The 21203-nt window shown below is 34.5% G+C and overlaps 5 protein-coding genes, 2 non-coding genes and 5 pseudogenes across 10 annotated transcripts; 4 read left to right on the top strand and 8 right to left on the bottom strand.

The window, feature by feature from the left end:
• The first annotated feature begins 82 nt into the window (after positions 1-82).
• On the top strand, positions 83-2964 carry LOC104735853 (anthranilate phosphoribosyltransferase, chloroplastic). 2 transcript variants are annotated; one of them, XM_010455718.3, is made up of 9 exons: positions 83-718; positions 866-968; positions 1160-1303; positions 1413-1574; positions 1700-1972; positions 2058-2148; positions 2235-2294; positions 2404-2522; positions 2630-2964. In XM_010455718.3, exons 1-9 carry the CDS (start codon positions 501-503, stop codon positions 2783-2785), a joined length of 1326 nt encoding a protein of 441 aa, XP_010454020.1. In that variant the 5' UTR covers positions 83-500; the 3' UTR covers positions 2786-2964. The 2 variants fall into 2 exon arrangements, with proteins under 2 accessions (XP_010454020.1, XP_010454019.1); XM_010455717.3 differs by having other exon boundaries at positions 125-718; positions 863-968.
• LOC104735855 (B3 domain-containing protein At5g18000-like) lies at positions 2954-5055 on the bottom strand. The gene is made up of 4 exons (XM_010455719.3): positions 4665-5055; positions 4061-4355; positions 3659-3954; positions 2954-3569 (listed from the first exon to the last, which is right to left on the bottom strand). Exons 1-4 carry the CDS (start codon positions 4761-4763, stop codon positions 3333-3335), a joined length of 927 nt encoding a protein of 308 aa, XP_010454021.1. The 5' UTR covers positions 4764-5055; the 3' UTR covers positions 2954-3332.
• A 2952-nt stretch (positions 5056-8007) lies between these two features.
• Positions 8008-8079, bottom strand: TRNAW-CCA (transfer RNA tryptophan (anticodon CCA)). The gene has a single exon. It is a non-coding gene; the product is annotated as a tRNA-Trp (tRNA).
• A 78-nt stretch (positions 8080-8157) lies between these two features.
• LOC109128301 (auxin-responsive protein SAUR20) lies at positions 8158-8760 on the bottom strand. Its single transcript, XM_019234410.2, has one exon. It carries the CDS (start codon positions 8600-8602, stop codon positions 8330-8332), a length of 273 nt encoding a protein of 90 aa, XP_019089955.2. The 5' UTR covers positions 8603-8760; the 3' UTR covers positions 8158-8329.
• Positions 8761-9283: 523 nt separating this feature from the next.
• On the top strand, positions 9284-9936 carry LOC147929275 (auxin-responsive protein SAUR21 pseudogene; annotated as a pseudogene).
• A 2917-nt stretch (positions 9937-12853) lies between these two features.
• On the bottom strand, positions 12854-12925 carry TRNAW-CCA (transfer RNA tryptophan (anticodon CCA)). The gene has a single exon. It is a non-coding gene; the product is annotated as a tRNA-Trp (tRNA).
• A 125-nt stretch (positions 12926-13050) lies between these two features.
• On the bottom strand, positions 13051-13686 carry LOC104735857 (auxin-responsive protein SAUR20). The gene has a single exon (XM_019234411.2). The coding sequence runs from the start codon at positions 13478-13480 to the stop codon at positions 13208-13210; it is 273 nt and encodes a 90-aa protein (XP_019089956.1). The 5' UTR covers positions 13481-13686; the 3' UTR covers positions 13051-13207.
• A 1877-nt stretch (positions 13687-15563) lies between these two features.
• On the top strand, positions 15564-16091 carry LOC109128302 (auxin-responsive protein SAUR20 pseudogene; annotated as a pseudogene).
• A 562-nt stretch (positions 16092-16653) lies between these two features.
• Positions 16654-17571, bottom strand: LOC104735858 (NAC domain-containing protein 30). The gene is made up of 2 exons (XM_010455723.2): positions 17463-17571; positions 16654-17292 (listed from the first exon to the last, which is right to left on the bottom strand). The coding sequence occupies exon 2, from the start codon at positions 17268-17270 to the stop codon at positions 16788-16790; it is 483 nt and encodes a 160-aa protein (XP_010454025.1). The 5' UTR covers positions 17271-17292; positions 17463-17571; the 3' UTR covers positions 16654-16787.
• Positions 17572-17848: 277 nt separating this feature from the next.
• LOC109128442 (auxin-responsive protein SAUR22 pseudogene) lies at positions 17849-18482 on the bottom strand (annotated as a pseudogene).
• A 280-nt stretch (positions 18483-18762) lies between these two features.
• On the top strand, positions 18763-19605 carry LOC109128429 (auxin-responsive protein SAUR24 pseudogene; annotated as a pseudogene). The gene is made up of 2 exons (XR_015577481.1): positions 18763-18899; positions 19010-19605. The product of XR_015577481.1 is annotated as an auxin-responsive protein SAUR24 pseudogene (transcript).
• A 442-nt stretch (positions 19606-20047) lies between these two features.
• Positions 20048-21145, bottom strand: LOC104735859 (auxin-responsive protein SAUR21 pseudogene; annotated as a pseudogene). Its single transcript, XR_015577483.1, has 2 exons — positions 21007-21145; positions 20048-20542 (listed from the first exon to the last, which is right to left on the bottom strand). The product of XR_015577483.1 is annotated as an auxin-responsive protein SAUR21 pseudogene (transcript).
• Positions 21146-21203: the final 58 nt, after the last annotated feature.

The following is a 21203-nucleotide window of genomic DNA, read 5'->3' on the forward strand; positions in this document are numbered from 1 at the left end:
ACAGTACTCTACACTAAGGTCCACCATAATTTAGTGGACTCCATTAAAATGATGCTTTATTTGACCATGTGTATTTTTGTGTAAAGAAAGAGGCGTTTGGAAATAGGCTAAAAAAAGAGGATGAACCTACTTTTTTTTTGAGCAGAATGGTAAATGTGCGTACCGAAATCGTTGTTGGTGGTGGTGACTATGAATAAAAGAGGCAAGTTATCCACTGCTCAACGTTTGTCAACTACCAACCAACCAACCAACCAACCACGATTTATTCTCGTATTTGGAAATTTCAAAGGGCCCCTCCTCAGTCAAAAGCAGCATCAGTTTTTTGTTTTGTGGGTCAAGTTCGACAACCCTTTTTTTAATCCAACAGTTAAAAAAAAAAAAGTTATTAAGTTTAAAATCAAAGGGCTACCTATAAGGACATGAGGAAAGATCATCTATTGTAGAAATCTCTTCCTCGTTCAATTTTATTTCTCGAGTTTGTTGTGTTACGCAATCGAGAGATGGTTCTTGCGGTGGCGGCTACGAGCTCCATTGTTTCCGGCATCAAGCTATCAGGGATCTTTAATTCGTTCAACGCCGTAGATGATGTGTCCACTAGCTGCGGAAGAACCAACCTGACCGGAGTTAGAATTTACTCGGCATTGAGTCGCCGACGACTCTCATCGACCGGAGCTGTGTCCCCAATTCGTGGGCATGCCCAATCTTTCTTTAGTCGGAGGTAAAAAGTCTCGATTTTTTTCGGTTTAGGTGTCTGCTTTCATTAGAGTTAAAAACACGTCCTTTGAAATTGATTGTGTGGTTATTTGATTTGAATCTAAGAAACCTAATTGTGCGTGCTCTTGATTACCTTGAATTGCTGCAGCAGCTCTTTCTCTTGCTCTCAGAATCTCAATGGCTTTACTGCACCTGAAGCTCTGCCAACTGCTTGTGAAAATGCTACCCCTTCTTCCATCAAATCTTTTAACCAGGTGATTTTTCAATTTTGAGTTTGTGGTTATATCAAATGTTTCCCGAGTCTTCTTGATTTATGAACAATTCAGGTGGTCTTTAAAAGAATTGTAGTTTTATTGAGCTTTCAGTGCGTTGAAAACAGAGATTTAGATGATGAGATGACTATGTTCTCATAATGTGTTTGCTCTGTTCTATGATTTTTTCTCAGTTGATTGAAAGTCTGATTGATCGAGTGGATCTCTCTGAAGCTGAGGCTGAATCATCTCTTGAGTTTTTGCTGAGCGAGGCAAACGAGGTCCTGATTAGTGCCTTCCTAGTTCTGCTGAGAGCTAAAGGAGAGACATTTGAAGAAGTAAGTATCAATTAAGTCAATCTAAGGCATAGAATAATGACGTAATCCTGTATTACAGCACTTCACTTTAGTAAAACATCTACCTTTTATATTGTCCGGTGTTTGGTAGGTTGTGGGGTTGGCGAGGGCAATGATGAAACATGCTCGGAAAGTTGAAGGTTTAGTTGATGCTGTCGACATAGTTGGTACAGGTGGTGATGGAGCAAACACAGTCAATATATCAACTGGATCTTCAATACTTGCTGCAGCTTGTGGTGCAAAAGTAGCAAAGGTATAACGAGTGAGAAAATCCTTAACAGAAATGATTGAGTTTAGCATGCGAATATTTTCATTAACAACGATAAATGATCTTTATCTGTTCTTTGGTCATGTAATTATGGATATATATTTTTGCAGCAAGGGAACCGTTCGAGTTCTTCTGCATGTGGAAGTGCCGATGTACTAGAGGCACTAGGAGTGATGCTGAACTTGGGACCAGCGGGCATTAAAAGATGTGTTGACGAATCCGGGATTGGTTTTATGATGTCACCTATGTATCATCCAGCTATGAAGATTGTTGGTCCTGTCCGGAAAAAGCTTAAAACAAAAACCGTTTTTAACATCTTGGGACCTATGCTTAACCCTGCTAGAGTGTCTTATGCTGTCGTTGGTGTATACCACAAAAATCTGGTACGTTTACTTACTGTTGGAAATTAGCTAGTTCATCAGTACAAAAGAGACATTTAAATTTACTGTTGCTTGTGTGGTTTCATAGGTTGTTAAGATGGCAAAGGCGCTGCAACGTTTTGGAATGAAAAGAGCACTGGTGGTTCACTCATATGGTCTAGACGAAATGAGTCCGTTAGGTAAGATTATCCCTTCCCAAAATTGATGACTTTGATTATCCTACGATTACTAACTAATCATGGCTTAACAAAAAAAAAAAAAACAGGAGGAGGGTTAGTTTATGATGTAACGCCGGAGAAGATCGAAGAGTTCTCATTCGATCCATGTAAAAATTTCTCTTTCAACTGGCTTACCTTTTCTATTCCCTCTCTAAAATGAATATTGCAGAAGCAACTTGGTAAAATGGGAGAGTTAAAGCTTGTCTCTTTTGACAGTGGACTTTGGTATTCCTCGTTGTACACTTGAGGACTTGCGAGGTGGAGGTCCAGACTATAATGCGGATGTGTTAAGACGTGTGCTTTCAGGAGAACGTGGAGCAATTGCCGATTCATTGGTATATATTGTTTTGCAGATTCAACATTCTCCTTCTTTCTGAAAACTTTCCTGCTTTTTTCTTGAATTTCTGCAATTTGTTCATCTTTTGTCAAAATCTTGTTTCAGATCCTAAACGCAGCTGCAGCTCTTCTGGTTAGTAACCGAGTTCAAACATTAGCTGAAGGAGTAACCTTGGCACGTGAAGTACAATCGTCTGGGAAAGCTATCAAGACGCTTGATTCATGGATAAACATCTCGAACTTAGCTCTGAAATCTCAGTGACCAGAGAGGCTTATGCATTGTTTTCATTTTTCAATATTGTATGCAACAGAATCTTTTGTAATTTTAGTTTCTTTGTCAAGCAATAAAGAGAAGAGACCACAGAGAGATAGATACGTTATCATCATGTAAACATAACAACAATAATATTTAGTACAATGAATGAATCAGTTTTACTCAAACTGAGATCAGATTTATCAATGAGTTATTTTGAAGAGAGCTTTGTATAAGGGATAAATCAAATCTAAAACTAAGGAAGAGATAAACATCAAATATTCTAATCCTAATCCTAAAAGTAAAGAGTATATTTTCTTAACATAAAATAAGAAACGAACATAAATACTAATAAAGAGCTATGTAAAGTCCGTAGCTTGTTGGACAAGAAACACAACACCAAGACCCAACAAGATCTAATAATACGCTGCATCAAGATAGAAGACAATTATAAAATTAGTCCTAACATTGAACCACAGACCATAATGTTGCTCCAAACACAAGTTCTTCACTCATTCTCCAACTACACCTCACACATCATCAATCATCATGGAGTCTATTCTTTGGAGACTTTGACACACATCTCGGTTGGTTTGATGAGCTTGAACGTGCAAACATCTCCGACCTCTAAGCCTAATTCTTTGGCGAAACGACTCCATCCAGCAGAGAATCTTGACTGCACATCAGTGACAAAATACGTAACCTCCCATGACTTCTTTCCCCTCGGATGATGAATCTTGAACACCTTTGTCTCATTTGGCATATGCATGTCCACAAACTTCTTCGGGATCCCCTAAATCACATTTTTGTATTAGATTAGTTCACATATATAAATACAACAATTTTGAGAGTGTGAAACTGGTTTTGTCTTGCTTATCTTACCAAGAACAGGAGGTGTGATTTCTTGATGGTGATCTTGAATTCTGGAACAAGAGATGAGGTGCCGGCTTCAGAATCATTAGAAACAGTATCCACCTTCCTGTTCTTACGCTTCTTGGATTTGGTGGTTTCCTTGGTTTCCCTTTTTCTCAAGTTAAGCTCCTGTTTCTGCTTCGATCTCCCACTAGTAGATTCAGCCGTTTTGAGAACAGGATGCCCTGATTCAGAACAAGACTCTGTCTCTACTTCTTTCTTCACATCTATGCAGATGCTCTTCCTCTCTTCTCTCTTGTTCCGACCTGTATTCATCAAAATCAACCACAAAATGAATTAACGACTGTCTTCTTCTTCTTCTTCTTCTTCTATGTAAACATTCAAAAAGCAATCACATAGATAAACACTTACCGGAACTAGAAGTAACGGTAGAAGATTGTCTTGGTCTAAGCATCTCCTTACCATTTGCCTCGTAGATGTTTACATTGAAGCACATATTTGCCTCATGAGTGAAGGTAAGATACTCATTTTCACCCAAACCGTTGTCATTCACAAACTGGTTCCATCCACGATCTTCCATGTAGTGAAAAAATGGGTTCTTGGAGATTTTGACTTGCCATGAGCTTCCCCACGGAACTTTTAAGACCATCTTAAACGAGGAAGACTTGTCGGAGATGCTTCTTATCAAGTGATGAGGAATCATTCTCTTCAGAGGGACAACAACAAAATCAAGAAATATCAAAAGAGGAACAACTAGAAATGATATATAAAATGATGCCACATTCTTCAGTTTCAGTGATTAATACAGTTAAATAAAGTTTACTGATCGAGATACAGTCAAAGTTTCAACCTTTTTTCACTGGGTTAGTAAGATTTGGTCTAATCCCATCATTTCACACACAAAACCAAACAAGAAACCGGAAAAAATTTACCAAGAACAGACAGATCTAAAGTCTAATAATTAAGAAAAGGCTAATAATTCAGAAGAAGAAGTATGAGAAACCTAGAGACCTACCATGAGTTCAGAAGAAAAGTCTTCCCTTCGAAGAATCTTGAAGAATGCAGGATTGTCTACTTCTCCCATGACCTGACCAAATACTCTGTTTCTCACCATCTTTGGTTTCTCTCCTTTCGATCAACCTCTCACTCTTAATCCTCTTATCTCTCACTCTCACTGAATCTTTACTTCTCTTTCAACTTTTCTATATCAAATTCACTCACATCGCTTCTTCTCTTTCTCTCTCTGAGGTTATGGGGCAAAGAATGGGGGAAAAAATAGAGCTATGTTAAAACTTTTATTTCTAAATACAGCCAAAGGTAAAGCTCCCAAGATTAAGTGTTTTATTTTTCTGCATTAACTTCAAACTTAATTTTACATGAAGGTTAGTTGAAAAAGATTCCCATGTATCATTAAACTTTTGTTATGGTAAACTGATCTCATAATAAGACACAGAAACAGGTGTAAGCTCGTGACTTCGTAGACACGTAAAAAGCAGAGCAAATTCCTATTTTTAGTAACTGAGTTCTGAAAAAGACAGCGTCATAATTTCTTTAATTTTTACTCTTTTTTTTTGTTGTTGGTTAATTATAAAACCTCAATCCCCCAATACTATAGCTAGTCCGTAGACTTTTTGTCCAGCACATACCCCTAATAACTTCAACATGTCACATATTTGAAAACTTGAACATATTATTATATAAAGTTGGATTTTGAAATTAACCTTGTTAATTTTGACATATGTCAAGTTATTAATCTGATATTTTGACATGTGTAAAAGTTAATATTTAATAGAAGAGATTTGAGATAATGACAAAAAAAAAACTGTTTAAACAATAACAATATAAAAAGATAATTATAAAAAATTACAAAATTTAAACAGTCTTTTAAAAAAATAATTTGAAGGAGATTATATATTTCATAAAATTAGAAATTATAACATTATTTACTTATTTTAAATTTTAAGTTATTAATTTAACAAAAAAAATAGAAAAGAGAATAAGAAGAATGTACAGTTAATTATTGATTCTCAAAAATGTAAATACTCACTTAGATTTGAGATAATGACAAAAACAAAAAAAAAACTGTTTAAACAATAACAATATAAACAAATAATTATAAAAAATTACAAAATTTAAACAGTCTTTTAAAAAAAAAATTTGAAGAAGATTATATATTTCATAAAATTAGAAATTATAACATTATTTACTTATTTTAAATTTTAAGTTAATAATTTAACAAAAAAAAATAGAAAAGGGAATAAGAAGAATGTACAGTTAATTACTGATTCTCAAAAATGTAAATACTCACTTCTATATAAACATAGATCGTCTCACATTTTTCTTCTAACAAAATAATTTATTCAAAAACACTGCCTTTAAACTTTGTTCTATTGGTAAAAAAGTTTTAATGGGAAGGTAAATTTTCCTTATGTTTTTTAAACCAAAACTTAAACTTTCTCCTAATTTCTCATTTTTTCAGTTTGGAATAAGTAAGATTAATATATGCGTCTTCTTTTTCTAATACTGTATTTTAAATATTATTGTAGTATTTTTAGATTGTTTTATTTAATTTATATTTTCATCTTTGATTTGAGATTCATATATTATTGTGCTTATAATTTTCTATTATTTCTTTCATTATTTCAAATTAATTTTCTTTTAATTTCTCAACCTTGATTGGTTGGTCATAGACCTTTTTTATGCAAACATAATTATTACCATTCATTCAATCCCAAAAGAAAATAAAGATTAGAACATTATCAACCTAATGGTTAGATAAAATAGGCTAATCAAACACAAGATTACAACAAACATAGATAAATAGATAGATTGGAGTAACATAAACCGTTTTTGATAGATCCATAGGAGCTCGGAGACAGAGGCTACATCATGATGTGTTAAAGACACTATTTCCACATATACATTATGAAATTTAACATTAGTTACTATCAAAAGATCTGGTGTTGGCAAAGGGTTTTTAGTTTCAATAGTTGCCGGAGCATTCTACTTTTGAGATAAATAAATGACGTGAACATGTTCTCTCCACACATGAGGAGTGCAGAACCAAGGTTCTGTGGAGGAGGTTGAACTTATGCAAGGTTATCTCCCCAAGGGAGAAAGGCGGAGCCAAGGTTCTCTTCATGGTGGAAGAGGTTGGACATAAGGTTCTCTCAATAAGGGAGAAGAGCGAAGTGGATGTTCTTTCCATGGTTGGTCATACATTATTTTGATGATACATCATTGATTATTGTACTATGTAATATATTTTTTATTCAAAAAGTTTCTTGAACCAACAATTGTAGTGATTAAAGAAACTATGCAAAAGTGAAAATAAATAGACATATTATAGTTGGCTTAATGTGTTTATGTAGATATATTCCTAGGTGGTAAAGGATATATTTGTAACATATAATATATTTAGGTGTAAAAAAATATACTTTTAATGGTAACATATATCAAAATTTTGTAAATGGATATAAATTAATGTATTATAGCAAAAAAAAATTAAAATTACGTACAACAAATTTTAATATATTTTTATTAATTTAATTTAATTTAAAAAAATTTAAAATCCACAAATCGGGCGGGTCCTTATCTATTACAGTATAAAGTTCTCTTTTCTAAACAACAAAAACTATAGTTTTTTTTTTTTTTTTTTTTGATAAAAACTATCGTCTATATAATACTCTAAAATACCATAAGAAACATGTATGTACAGTAATTTATGTTCAACGAAACAGATACGTATCAGTATATCATCGAAGAAAGGGATCCATTATCATCCATATAACTACTGCACGTCTCTATAGTTTTCCCTATAGGGCAATGCGTGTCTTTATAATTTAAGAGGAGAAAGTAATGTGTTCAAATCATAGAAGAAAATAGAAACCGAAGTTGAAAGTTCTATGGTAAAATTTCCAAAACTTATAATCAAATACTCACTGCAGACTTCAACTAAGTGTGGCCCCATACAATGCGTAATTAAGAAAAGACCGCCACTGAAACATTTGTGTAAGTTTTAGAAGTGGTCATATGTATACGTAATATTTGTCTCGATCTAGTTCAGAAGACTCTGGATATTTTGTAAATGTACTTGAGGCAAGCAAATAATAAAATTCAACATTTGTTAGAAGCAGAGCAAATCATTGATACTAAAAGTTTAAATTCTTTGAATACTCTCTCTTTATATTATGGTAAATAGATACAATATCTATATATCTCTACGGGTTAGAATACGAGAAGAAAACCGAATCAAAACGGATCTGAAATTCTCGGTTAAGAGTAATAAGAATCCTTAACCGGAGGTAATGCAAAAGGCAGTTAAAAAAAAGAATTCCGGATATTAAAGTTCGGGGATTTGAACCCGACGTGAATCGAACACGCAACCTTCTGATCTGGAGTCAGACGCGCTACCATTGCGCCACGGATCCGGATGCTAATTGCTCAACTTAATTATATTTATACGTAATTCTTAATAAATTACACTAAAAATAGTTGTTCGGTTTGTCTTTCTTTTTCAATGATCGATCCAAAATGTATTGACATGAATCGTGTCTTTCGCATAAAAATACTTTTAGAACAACTCTTTCAAGAAAAAAGAGCAAAAAAAGCTCAGCTTAGCTATTTACAATGAATAAGCCTATTTCTAAACCAGGAAGAACAAAAAATGTTGGATCATCATCATTGGAGCCTAGAAGTCACATTGATGAAGGTATCTTCAGGGCAAGGAATCGTTAAGCCACCCATCGGATGATCAAATCCAAACTCTTCCTCGGATTTACTGAGTAGAGCTTGGAACGAAGGCTGGTTTAAATATGAGATTGGCACCAAATATCTCTTCTTCTGGCTCTCTCCTACATACACCGCAAGAAACCCTTTTGGTGCCGCCGAGGCTGCTGTGGTGGAGCGGCTTAGAATCTTCTTTGCTCCCAATAGACTTCTCACCAAAGCCATTTCTATTTCTTTCGGTTTGAAATCTTTTTGAATTGCTTCCAAAGATGTATCAAAAGATTCAAGTTATTAGATAGAAGATTCATATACATATCTAATACAAGTTAATGGATTGCTTGTTGTTGGTTGATGAGAGAAAGAATGAGTTAACTGTGTATATATATAAAGATCATTGAATGAGTTGAAACCTCTCTGCAAAATCATTGAAACTTGTGGTTTACAAATGTGGGACAGACTAGAACAGAGTACCACATGGTTTTGTCTTTACAATCTGGAAGATAAGCATTAATGCAATTTGTCTACTTGGATAATCTCCATATGAAATTCACAAGGCTTGTTTTCTCAATGTTTCTAAGACAAGACGTGCCCTATATATATTTTTAAGAGTTAAAGAGAAACAAGTTCTGTGATGATTAGGTGGCTGGTTCTTTGTCCTATAGTACTCTAATCTTAATGAATTTAATTGAATGTTGAAGTGGGGACCTGATGTTGTTTAACAACAGAACAACAAGTCTCTGTCACTGTTTAAGTTGTTCTTATGATATACACACATGACAAGACTGAATATCTCATATCTTCACTTAATTTATTATACAGAATTGGAGAAAACAATCACTTGTGAAGTGAAGATAATGGTCATTAGCGTGCGTTGCTTGTCAACCTGTCATCTATCATACCTAAAAAACAGAACCATGTTCTCTGTTCTAGTCTGTCCGATGCTTCAAGATCACAAGTTTCAAGGATGTTTCAGAGAGGTTACAACTCCTTTCTATATATACACACTTAACTTCATTCTTTCTATATATCATCTACCAACAATAATCAATCCACAACTTGCATATCTTTAGAAGCTTCGAAAGAATTCAAACTTTCAGACAAAGAAAAAGAAATGGCTTTGGTGAGAAGTCTATTGGGAGCAAAGAAGATTCTAAGCCGCTCCACCAGAGCAGCCTCGTCGACAGCGGCACCAAAAGATTTTCTTGCAGTGTACGTAGGAGAGAGCCAGAAGAAGAGATATTTGGTGCCAATCTCATACCTAAACCAGCCTTCATTTCAAGCTCTGCTCAGTAAATCCGAGGAAGAGTTTGGATTCGATCATCCGATGGTTGGCTTAACGATTCCTTGTCCTGAAGACATCACCGTAACATCCAGGCTTCAATGATGATATTTAAAAGAAGAAAAAAGTTACATTATATAAATAAACTAATGTATAATATAAGTTAGCTTTTTCCCTCTTTATTTGTGAAAAAAAAGAGGTTACAAAACTCAAACGTGAATACCAATTTTGTGTACGAAGCGATGGTGCCAATACGAATCACATGGTAATTTGACAAAAACTTCATCTTGCTGTTGTATAGACAAAGTCTGTGTATCCATATCTGTGGCGAGAAATTAAGTTGTGAGAGCGTATATATGTTCATACATCCGGTAGACAAAAACCATTATACCTTCTCTAACGTACAATTCTTTGTTTGTTTGTTTGTTTTATCTTCTTCTTTTCTCCATATCACAATTCATGCCAATATTTTTAAGAGATTTACAGGCCTCTTCGTTTGGTGAACTAGACAAAATATATGGATATAATATCAAGACGCAGTATCTGGACGCAACATCAAGATGATGTTCGTTTGTGTTATTGGTTCATTTGTCCATAAATTGTATATCGATTCAATTATATTTGTTTTGTAATTTGATATTTGTATTTGGATACAATATATGTAAAATACCAAAAAGCCCTTTATTTTATGTTGAATATGTTTTAGTGAATTAAATTTACTTATTTTTGTTTGCTTATTTTCATATATATTAAATAAATATTTAAAAATGAGATTTTGTGTTTTTGGTAGAAAAACAAAATTTTGCAGTTTTGGCGGAAAAACAAGATTTTGCGAGTTTGGCGAGAAAATAAAATTTTGCATTTTTTTGCGGAAAAACGTAATTTTGCAGTTTTGGCGGAAAAATAGATTTTGTGGTTTTGGCGGAAAAACAAGATTTTGCGGTTTTGGCGGGAAAACATAATTTTGCGGTTTTGGCGGGAAAACGAGATTTTGCGGATTTGGCAGGAAAACGAGATTTTGCGAGTTTGGCGGGAAACATAACTTTGCGGTTTTGACGGAAAAACGTTATTTTGCGGTTTTGGCGAGAAAACAAAATTTTGCAGTTTTGGCGGGAAAACGAGTTTTCATGTTTTTGTGTTTTTTTGGTAGGAAAACGAGATTTTGCGGTTTGACGGGAAAAACGAAATTTTGCGGTTTTAGCAGGAAAATGTAATTTTTGCGGTTTTGGCGGGAAAACGAGATTTTGCGGTTTTAGAGAAAAATGAGATTTTGCAGGTTGGTGGGTGAAGAATTGGAATTTTAGAGTTGTATGTATATTAGAATTGAGAAAAAATATTTTGTAATTTTTTAATTAAAATAGAGGTATTTTTGACTTTTACAAATTAGGGATGAGTTTACCTCATCCACTCTCTAAATAATCTCATCCAGAAATTCAGTTTTTTTGGATGAGTTTTTAAAATGTATCCAGATATTCTATCCAGATGAGTTCCTAATTGTTACTAAAACAACAACAATAAGCATTTACATACAGATATTGCATCTAGTTCACCAAACGAACATGACCACAGTCACTAGCATCTCTAAATATATCACTAGAAAAATCAAATAAACAATATACATTAAAGCCCGGGACGGATTGAGACGGATAATAACTGCAGTTACGCCTCCAAGAGTTTGCGTTTTTCATCTCATAACTGTATACTGTAGAATAAGACTCGTCAGTATTCTCGTGTTGAGGGAACGAGAAAACGAACCGCTTTTTATATTTCAAGAAGGTGAGCACAAGACGCCATGGCCGACTCGCGAATGAGCTGATAAAACTTGGAAGTGTAGTGTAGGAAGACCAGAGCTTTGATACGCAGAGAAACCTCATAATAGATTTTGCAGGAAGTCTTGAGAGTATCTCCAAGGTTAGATCGAGTGGAATCGGGTCTGGTTGAGATCTGTACTCTTCTTCTTCTTCTTCATCATGTGTTACTCTCTGTTGGATTTCTCCTCTGTTCTCCTCTTGTTTATCTATGGCAGCTTGCTCAACAATACCTTGTATCAGCGAGGAAGATTGTGATGTTCCGTAAATCTCTCCAGTTTTCTCTTCCTCTGAATCCATGGCGGATCGATCTTCAAACCCTAATACTTTCTTCAAAACCCTATATATGGTTTTGTATGAACTATTTTACATTGAAAATTTTAAACCAAAAATTCTGGTTAAGAGATACCGAAAGGAAACAAGCAATAAAAGAAGGGTTTATTGGTGTTTTAGTACATTTACAGAACTTAATTAGAAGTTTGATACTATCACTATTTAAAAAAGAAAAAACAGGGTGTTAAGAGATAGAGAAGAGTAGACATAGGAAAAAAGGTGGGACAAAGGAAATGGGTGGAGATTATACAATAGCCCTGCAGCGTGGGTTTGTGGTTTGGTTAGAGGAGAGAGGGTGGAAAGAGAGGAGAGAGAAGCATGAGTTTTTTTCTTTATTATATTCCATACAATCTAAAAACATAAAAATTGGCTAATTAAAATTTGTTTTTAAAAAAATTTCAAATAAATAAAAATCTATGTTTTTTTTCTTTACAATTTGATATGCATTTTGTTTGATGATTTTATTTGATAATGTTAAATATTTTTTACAAATTGTGTATCTGTACACTATATTAAGTGTATATATGTGTGTACACGTCTATACACATTATTAAGTGTACAGATGTAATTTGTTTAATTCTTAGGGTTTTGGATGTCTATACCACAATGGTTTTGTAAAAATTACATCTGTACATTTAATAATGTGTACAGACATTTGTACACTTAATAAGGTGTATAGACATGTGTATACTTAAAAATGTGTACGGATACAAAAGATTTATATAATATATTTAAAAATTATTAAACAAAATTCATATCAAATTGTAAACAAAAAACTATAGATATTTTTTGTATCTAAGAAGTTTTCTAAAAAAATTCTATTAATTTGAAAAATCAAGAAATAGGAAGAAAATGAGAGTAATTGTACAATGACATGAAATGTAATTAGGAAGATTGTTGAATGTCAAAAAAGACTGAAAAAATAGTCAAATAGTGTTAAATGTGGGTTTTTCTAATTTGTAAATAGTGAATGTATGTTCTTCCTAATTATTATGTTTGAAAAATGTATCATTTTGCCAAGAATTAAAAAAGAATCCGGATTCAAGTTCGAGGGATTGAACCCCACGTGAATCAAACACGCAACCTTGTGATCTGGAGTCAGACGCGCTACCATTGCGCCACGGATCCGGATGATTAAAACCTCAACTTAATTATATTAATCGTAATCAGTTATACTATAAATAGTTCGTTCTTCAATTGGTTTGGTGTTTGGTCTTTCATTTTCAATGACTGATTGATCGATCCAAAATGTATTGACATGAATCTTGTCTTTCGCATAAAAATGGCATTCACTCTCTAAACTTATAGAACAACTCTTTCAAGAATAAAGAGCAAACATGCTCAATTATCTACAATGAATTGAATAAGCCTATTTCTAAACCAGGAAGAACAAAAAATGTTGGATCATCATCATTGGAGCCGAGAAGTCACATTGATGAAGGTATCTTCAGGGCAAGGAATCGTTAAGCCACCCATCGGATGATCAAATCCAAACTCTTCCTCGGATTTAGTGAGTAGAGCTTGGAACGAAGGCTGGTTTAAATATGAGATTGGCACCAAATATCTCTTCTTCTGGCTCTCTCCTACATACACCGCAAGAAACCCTTTTGGTGCCGCCGAGGCTGCTGTGGTGGAGCGGCTTAGAATCTTCTTTGCTCCCAATAGACTTCTCACCAAAGCCATTTCTTTTTCTTCTGGTCTGAAAAGTTTGAAATCTTTTTGAAGCTTCTGAACTGAGGATGTATGAAAAGATTCAAGTTATTGGATTTGCTTGTTGCTGGTTGATGATAGAAAGAATGAGTTAAGTGTGTATATATATAAAGATCAACGAAGGAGTTGCAACCTCTCTCAAAGATCATTCACACTTGTGGTCTTGAAGCGCCGGACACACAAGAACAGAGAACATGGCTCTGTCTTCACCGTTTGGAAAAGATGCATTAATGCAATTTTGTCTTGAATGATAATTAATTGAGTGTGGGACAAGAAACTAGAAACAAACTCCATATGCAATTCACAAGGGACTGTTTTCTCAATGTTTTTTTAAGATAAGACATGCTATAGTCAATAATAATGACCAGCTAGTTCCTTTTCTCCATGTTCTGTGATCATCCTATTCTCTAATCTCTGTGTTCTAAATGGTTTTCATAACAACTTAAAAGTGGGGACCTGAAGTTTCTCAACAACAGAACAATAAGTCTCCGTCACTGGTTAAGTCGTTCTTTTCTTTTTTATTATATCCACAAATAGAATTACACATGAAAGTTAGTAAAAGAAGAGTCTTGTGCAGTGGTCAAAGTTGTTCAATAGAGGGGCCATGTTTCGGTTCGTGGTAAATTCAGAGTCTGAGACAAGAAGTCAAAGGTATGAGCTTTGATTAAAGCAGAGCCAAGTTCCTTCTTAAGCCAGAGAGCAAGGTTTAACTTTCTCGATTCCAGAAGAGTAACCAATTCCGTTAGCGAAAACAGAATTAATTAATAAAGAACACTCATGTACACACCACAATCGATATCCTATGAGTGTTCTTACAACAGAATTTCAGTAATGAGATCTTCCATACCTTGCTTGTCTCTGAACCAACTTAACTTAAGTACCTAAGATGTTAACATTGGTGAGGAAATCATTGTGACATTAGCCTTAAGAGTAACATCAAAGCATCTTCTTGAAGTTCAGCAAATCATCTCGGTGATAAGGAAAGATCAAGATGAAGTATTATTGGCGCCATTGTTTCTTACAAAAAGCATGACATAAGTTTGAGTTTTGTAAGTCTTGAACAACTCTTTTTCGAAAGAAAAAGCTAATTTATATACATTGCGTATTCTATCAGATCCGTAACTCGTGCTAACTAATGTTAGTTTTTCCTTTTTCCAAATATTTTTTTCTTTTCCGAGCTGGTCTTCGTTAACGTACACCGCAAGAAATCCCTTTGGTGCTGAAACTGTCCTTTTGCTTGTAGCCTCTACAGATATCCGATAATCATCTTTGCACCCAGTAGAACTCTGAACAAAACCAGTTCTTGTTTCTTAAGCTTTTGAGAAAAAAACATTGATGCTCAGATTCAAGCTTCGGGTTGCTTTGCAACTTAGTGATTTGAAGAGTTAGTTCTATCTCTGGGATGTATAAATAGATTAATGGACTTCAAACCACTGGATGTATGGGACATACACAAACAGAGTTTCTCATGATTATGTCTTCTAAATATGAAAGATGACAAGCTAGGAAAGCTATATAACAAACATATTTTCACCACTTCACAATGTTTTAATTTTTTCCATGTCTATATTATAAATGCAGAGAAGAATAACTTAACCCTTAAAACTTAAAAGAGATCACTTGTTGTTCTGTTGTTGAGCCACTTCAGGTCCCCACTTGAAAGTCTTATTAAAATACACCTCTGAGATGAGAGAATATGATCATCACAATTCACAGAACATGAAGAAAAGACACGCTGGGCCTTATTATTGACTATAGCATGTCTTATCTAAAAAAACATTGAGGAAACAGTCCCTTATGAATTGCATATGGTGTTTGTTTTTAGGATCTTGTTACAAGTTCCATTAATTATCTCATCAAAACCAAATTTCATTAATGCATCTTTTCCAATTGGAAAAGACAGAACCATGTGAGCTCTGTTTTAGTGTCTAGTCTGTCCCACACGCTTCAGTACCACAAGTTTCAATGATTTTTCTCAGAGATGTTTCAAGTCCTTCATTGATCTTTCTATATAAACACACTTAAACCCTTATTTTCCATCATCAACAACCAACAAGCAATCCAATAACTTAAATCTTTTCATACATCTTCAGAAGCTTTAAAGAGAATTCAAAATTTTCAGACAAAAGAAATAGAAATGGCTTTGGTGAGAAGTATATTGGGTGCAAAGAAGATCCTAAGCCGCTCCACTAGAGCAGCCTCGGCGGCCCCTAAAGGGTTTCTTGCAGTGTACGTAGGAGAGAGCCAGAAGAAGAGATATTTGGTGCCAATCACATACTTGAATCAACCTTCATTTCAAGCTCTTCTCAGTAAATCGGAAGAAGAGTTTGGGTTCGATCACCCAATGGGCGGTTTAACGATACCATGTCCTGAAGATACCTTCATCAATGTGACTTCTCGGCTCCAATGATGATGATTATCCAACATTTGTACATCTTCCGAGTTAGAGATAGACTTGTTCCTTGTAAATAGAGGATTTTTTTCTTTCATTTTTCTCTTTCTTCTTAAAAGAGTAGTTGTTCTAAATTTTTTGAAAATGGATGTCATTTTTTTTTCAATAGACACGATTCATGGTTCATGTTAATTACATTCTGGATCGATTACCAAGTGAGAGTATAAATAATCTTATCCATTAGCTTAGTTTAATCAATTTCTTATCCATTGAAATACTATTCCATCTAACAAGGAAAGCAATGATTTTTAGCTAAACTGAACAGTGCAAGAAAAGAGATACTCAAAGTTGACCAAAAGAAAAAGAGATACTCAAAACTCAAAAGTAAACGGCTTCTACTTCAATCTTAGTGTATGATTGCATTACTATTCTACCTTTCGTTTTACTTTTAATCAACCAGATATATTCTTTATTTTAGATAATTAATTTTCAGTTCAACCAGAATCATCATTAAGAAATTAGTATAAAGTCTAGGCTCTCACATCTTTTGTATAAACAATATGACATGCTGTCTCATTATTTGTTCTGTTTCTTGAGATTTGCTCTGTTTCTCTCTTCCACCCTTTGCTTTATTCAGATATATTAGATGAGACCATGTGTTATTCCGTTTATAAGAAACTGAAAGCTCATATAAGAACTTAAATGATCTATCATCTCTATGTCATGAATAAACAAGAAAAATATGATATTCTCCTTAAATATAATTTTTGTTGATAAATTAATAAGATTACTAGGGAACTTTTAAACTATACATGCATAGAAGAAAAATAAAATAAGAAGTAGAAGTCATCATCCTCTTCACTAAAATTAACCAAACCACACACATAATCATGGTCCTTTAAGGTGGGAGAGAACTTGACTTTGGAATGAGCAACCATCAAGGGGATAGTATTCCGTCATGGTCCAACCACTCGAGTTGCTCTCACCTTTGACGTAGAAACTGAGAATCCTCTTCTTCCCAATCACCTCACGCTTATCTTTTGATAGAACATCACTCAGCTTCCCAAGGGCTTTCCAACGCCCCTCACACGTCTCTCCCTTGACTTTGCGGCTTCCAGAGACCTGAGCCAGTGTCACGAAGTAGTACCACTCATTAGGTTCGAAAAAGTCTGTCTCTGTGTGAGTCAACCGCCACGGCTCTTTGGCATATAAATCGGTCTTGTCTTGTAACTCTAATACTTTATTCGATGTTTTGGCAACCTTATTACGCCCGAGACAATAGCGGATGAGTTCTTGGTCCGTAGGATGATACCTAAACCCAACAAACTCCTCGTGTTGCTCTTTCTCGTTGTATTTTTCAACCATCGACATATTCTTTTCTTCTTCTGCGAGACTAAGAAACGCAAATATATTAGACCAAAAGGTTTAAAGATCCATATGTTATAACAATAAAACAAACGAATGATCTTTAGAACAAAACTGAAAAAGCTTATGGGTGTGAGAGATATATAAGAGATGTAGGAAGAATAAACAAAAACGCGTTAAAGACTTTGAAGCTCTTACCTGAAACTTGAAGCTAGGCAAATAGAACAAAAGTGGTCTCGTCGTTTTATATATATATATATATATATATATATATATATATATATATTGATTTCAAGGGCTATTAGGAAAACGAAAAAAAGGAAAAAAAAACATGTACTTCGCACGTGAAATTCAATCTACTTGGTAAAATAAAGCGGGTAAAAATTAGATTTAGATAAGTACACCAACAAATATCACATTTTTTTTCTTTTAAAATACAATATTAGTATTTTACTTATCTAATAATGAAGACTGGATGATGAATATGGTAACTTATATTTGTCTAATTCTTCTAAGCATGATTTTTAACAATAATTAATGGTTCTTCGAATGTTGTGGTCTTTAGTTTTCAAAGATTAATGAAATTTGGTATGATAGTGTAAGCTCCATAAAAAAAATGGCATCCAAACTCTAAACATTTACACAACTCTTTCAAGAAGAAAGAGTAAATATCTATATACAATAAAGTAGTCTATTTTTCTAACTCGGATGAACTAAATGTAAGATCATCATCACTGGAGCCGAGAAGTCACATTGATGAAGGTATCTTCATGACAAGGAATCGTTAAGCCACCCATCGGATGATCGAATCCAAACTCCTCCTCCGATTTACTGAGGAGGGCTTGGAATGTTGGCTGGTTCAAGTATGAAACTGGCACCAAATATCTCTTCTTCTGGCTCTCTCCTACGTACACTGCAAGAAACCCTTTCGGTGCTGCCGAGGCTGCTGCGGTGGAGTGGCCTAGAATCTTCTTTGCACCCAGTAGACTTCTCACGAAAGCCATTTATGAAATTTATTTCTTTGTATGAAAATTTTGAATTCTTTTTGAAGCTAAATCTGAAAGATGTAAGAAATGATTCAAGTTGTTTGGTATATTGCTTGTTGTTTGCTGATGATAATAAGAATGGGCTATGTATATATATATATATAGAAAGATTAATGGTTGAGTTGAAACTTCCCTGAAAAAATCCTTGAAACTTGTGGACTTGAAGCGTGGGGGACAAACTAGACCAAGAGTTCACATGGTTCTGTCTCTACCATTTGGAAAAGATGCATAAATGGAATTTGTCTTGGTGAGATAATTAACTGTGTGTGGGACAATAAACTAGAAACAAACTACATATGCAATCCACAAGGGTTTGTTTGGTCAATGTTTTTTTTAGATAAGACATGCAATTGTCAATAACAACCAGCAAGTTTCTATTCTCCATGTCTGTGAAGATCCCATTCTCTAATCTCTGTGGTATAAATGGTGGATTTAATAATAAATTGAAGTGGGAACCTGATGTTGTTCAACAACAGAACATAACGTCTTATATCATCAAGACTTCCAATAGGATAGACAGAGCCATGTTCTCTGTTCTAGTCTGTCCCACAAGCTTCAATACCACAAGTTTCAAGGATTTTGCAGAGAGGTACCAACTCCTTCATTGATCTTTCTATATATACACACATAACCCCATTCTATCCATTATCAACTAACAACAAGCAATCCAATAACTTGAATCTTTTCATTCATCTTCAGAAGCTTTTAAAAAGAATTCAAAGTTTCAGACAAAAGAAACAGAAATGGCTTTGGTGAGAAGTCTACTGGGTGCAAAGAAGATTCTAAGCCGCTCCACCGGAGCAGCCTCGGCGGCACCAAAAGGGTTTCTTGCAGTGTACGTTGGAGAAATCCAGAAGAAGAGATATTTGGTGCCAGTCTCATATTTAAACCAGCCATCATTTCAAGCTCTGCTTAGTAAATCTGAAGAAGAGTTCGGCTTCGATCATCCGATGGGTGGCTTAACGATCCCTTGTCCTGAAGATACCTTCATCAACGTGACTTCTCGACTCCAATGATGATGATCCAACATAGTGTTCTTGGAGTTAGAGTTGTTCCTAATCCAACGTAAATAGAGGATTAGTTCTTTTTCTTTCTCTTTCTTCTTGAAAGAGTTGTTTCTATTTTTTTTTTTTTGAAGTGGGTGCAGCTTTGATGCTAGATAGACACAATCACAATTCATGTTAACACATTTTGGATCGATTATTGAAAAAAGGACAATGCTAAATGAAAAACTCTTGTATTATAAATTTAAAATATAACTCCTTTTAAATAAAACCAAGTGAGGTTATATATAATCCGGATCCATGGCTTATTTTAACCACTTTATCCATTGAAATATTTCATCATACAAAGAAGGAGATGATACTAAATTAAACTGATCATGCAGTGCAAAGCAAGAAAAGTAAACCGCTAAAACTTGAACATTAATCTTCAGAATTGTGCAAAGAAGATTCTTGGCTGCCTTGGTGGCGCTACAAAGATCCTTCTTGTATGTGCTTGAAAATGCACCTGAGATTTCTCTGTTCTGTTCATAATTATTTTGTCCGAAGGTAATTTATATTACAATCTCAAGATAGCTTTGGCGTTTTCTGTAGTGAGATCACTGAAATTTACAATCTTATGATTGAGTTAAGTCAGCAGAAGAAGAGAAACTTGATGAAGATATAAGCAAATACTCGAGAAATTGTCAACTAATAAGAATATTTATGCATTATATATACAACAGCAAGACAAAGCTTTTCGTAGAAAACTTTCTGCAATTTGCATTAACACCATTGTTTCTCTCACACAAAAAAATTGACATTCACATTTGAGTATTGTAACCTTTTTTATACAACTCTTTCTTTGAGGAAAAAGATTGACCTATTTACACTGAATAAATTATATCTCTAACTCGAGCTAAAAAATGTTAGATCTATCTTCTTTTTGGATCATCTTCCCTATAATGCAGAAGTTACAGAGATGAAGGCATCTTCAGGACAAGGGATCGTTAAGCCACCCATCGGATGATCGAACCCAAACACTTCCTCGGATTTACTGAGGAGAGCTTGAAATGAAGGCTGGTTTAAATATGAGACTGGCACCATATATCTCTTTTTCTGGACCTGGTCCTCGCCAACATACACTGCAAGAAACCCTTTTGGTGTTGTAGCTGTAACAGAGCGGCTCAGAATCTTCTTTGCACCCAAGAAACCTCTCATCAAAGCCATTTCTAATCTCTGAAAATGTAAACTGAAGAAACGATAACAAGTTGAATGCTCAGATTCAAGCCTTGAAATTGTTTACTACTTGGTAATGTGAAGAGTTGGTTCTGTTTCCGGATGTATAAATAGATCAATGAAGCCATGAAGGAGTTAAAACCACCCTACAACCAATGAAACTGTGGTCTACAAGCGTGGGACATACAAGAACAGTGTTTCACATGGTTTTGTTTTCCAGATAGATAGAGAGATAGATGACAATGAACATTAGATGATGCGCTTCACAAGGGTTTGTTTTCTCAGTGTCTTATAACTAATAAAGAGATAAGAAGAGATATTACAATCTTCTCGTCTATAATAATACATTAGCAGGTCTGATTTCTTAATTATGTGGCGGGACCATAAGTTGCCTACCAAGAGTACATGAATGTGTTCAAAGGACATAATCTCATGGGATGGAAACTTAAATTTGATTGAAATGTTAATGAGACTAACCTGTCAGGCTGTCACATCCATGTGGATATCTCTGCAAGAACTTCAGCTACTTCATCGAACCAGTAGCATCAGATGGGGCCTTATGAGGTCGAAATGTGGGTCAAGCCTTGACAAACCATGTCTCAGTACATATTAGCTACGCTTCTCTGAGTCTGAAATGACAGGTTAGTTATCTACTTATCTTAAAGTGGTATAAA

Source organism: Camelina sativa, chromosome 13, assembly GCF_030686135.1.
Source record: "Camelina sativa cultivar CO46 ecotype springtype chromosome 13, ASM3068613v1".
Lineage (NCBI taxonomy): Eukaryota > Viridiplantae > Streptophyta > Magnoliopsida > Brassicales > Brassicaceae > Camelina > Camelina sativa.

Bases quoted from the DNA above. Each gene is read 5' to 3' on its own strand.
- LOC104735853 (XM_010455717.3), top strand. From the start codon at position 501: ATGGTTCTTGCGGTGGCGGCTACGAGCTCCATTGTTTCCGGCATCAAG. The intron at 1,304-1,412 runs GTAAGTATCAAT...GGTGTTTGGTAG, and splicing joins AAGGAGAGACATTTGAAGAA to GTTGTGGGGTTGGCGAGGGC. The intron at 2,295-2,403 runs GTAAAAATTTCT...CTCTTTTGACAG, and splicing joins AGAGTTCTCATTCGATCCAT to TGGACTTTGGTATTCCTCGT.
- LOC104735858 (XM_010455723.2), bottom strand. From the start codon at position 17,270: ATGTCGATGGTTGAAAAATACAACGAGAAAGAGCAACACGAGGAGTTT.
- LOC104735857 (XM_019234411.2), bottom strand. From the start codon at position 13,480: ATGGCTTTGGTGAGAAGTCTATTGGGAGCAAAGAAGATTCTAAGCCGC.
- LOC104735855 (XM_010455719.3), bottom strand. From the start codon at position 4,763: ATGGTGAGAAACAGAGTATTTGGTCAGGTCATGGGAGAAGTAGACAAT. The intron at 4,356-4,664 runs GTAGGTCTCTAG...GTCCCTCTGAAG, and splicing joins ACTTTTCTTCTGAACTCATG to AGAATGATTCCTCATCACTT. The intron at 3,955-4,060 runs GTAAGTGTTTAT...TGATGAATACAG, and splicing joins TACCGTTACTTCTAGTTCCG to GTCGGAACAAGAGAGAAGAG.
- LOC109128301 (XM_019234410.2), bottom strand. From the start codon at position 8,602: ATGGCTTTGGTGAGAAGTCTATTGGGAGCAAAGAAGATTCTAAGCCGC.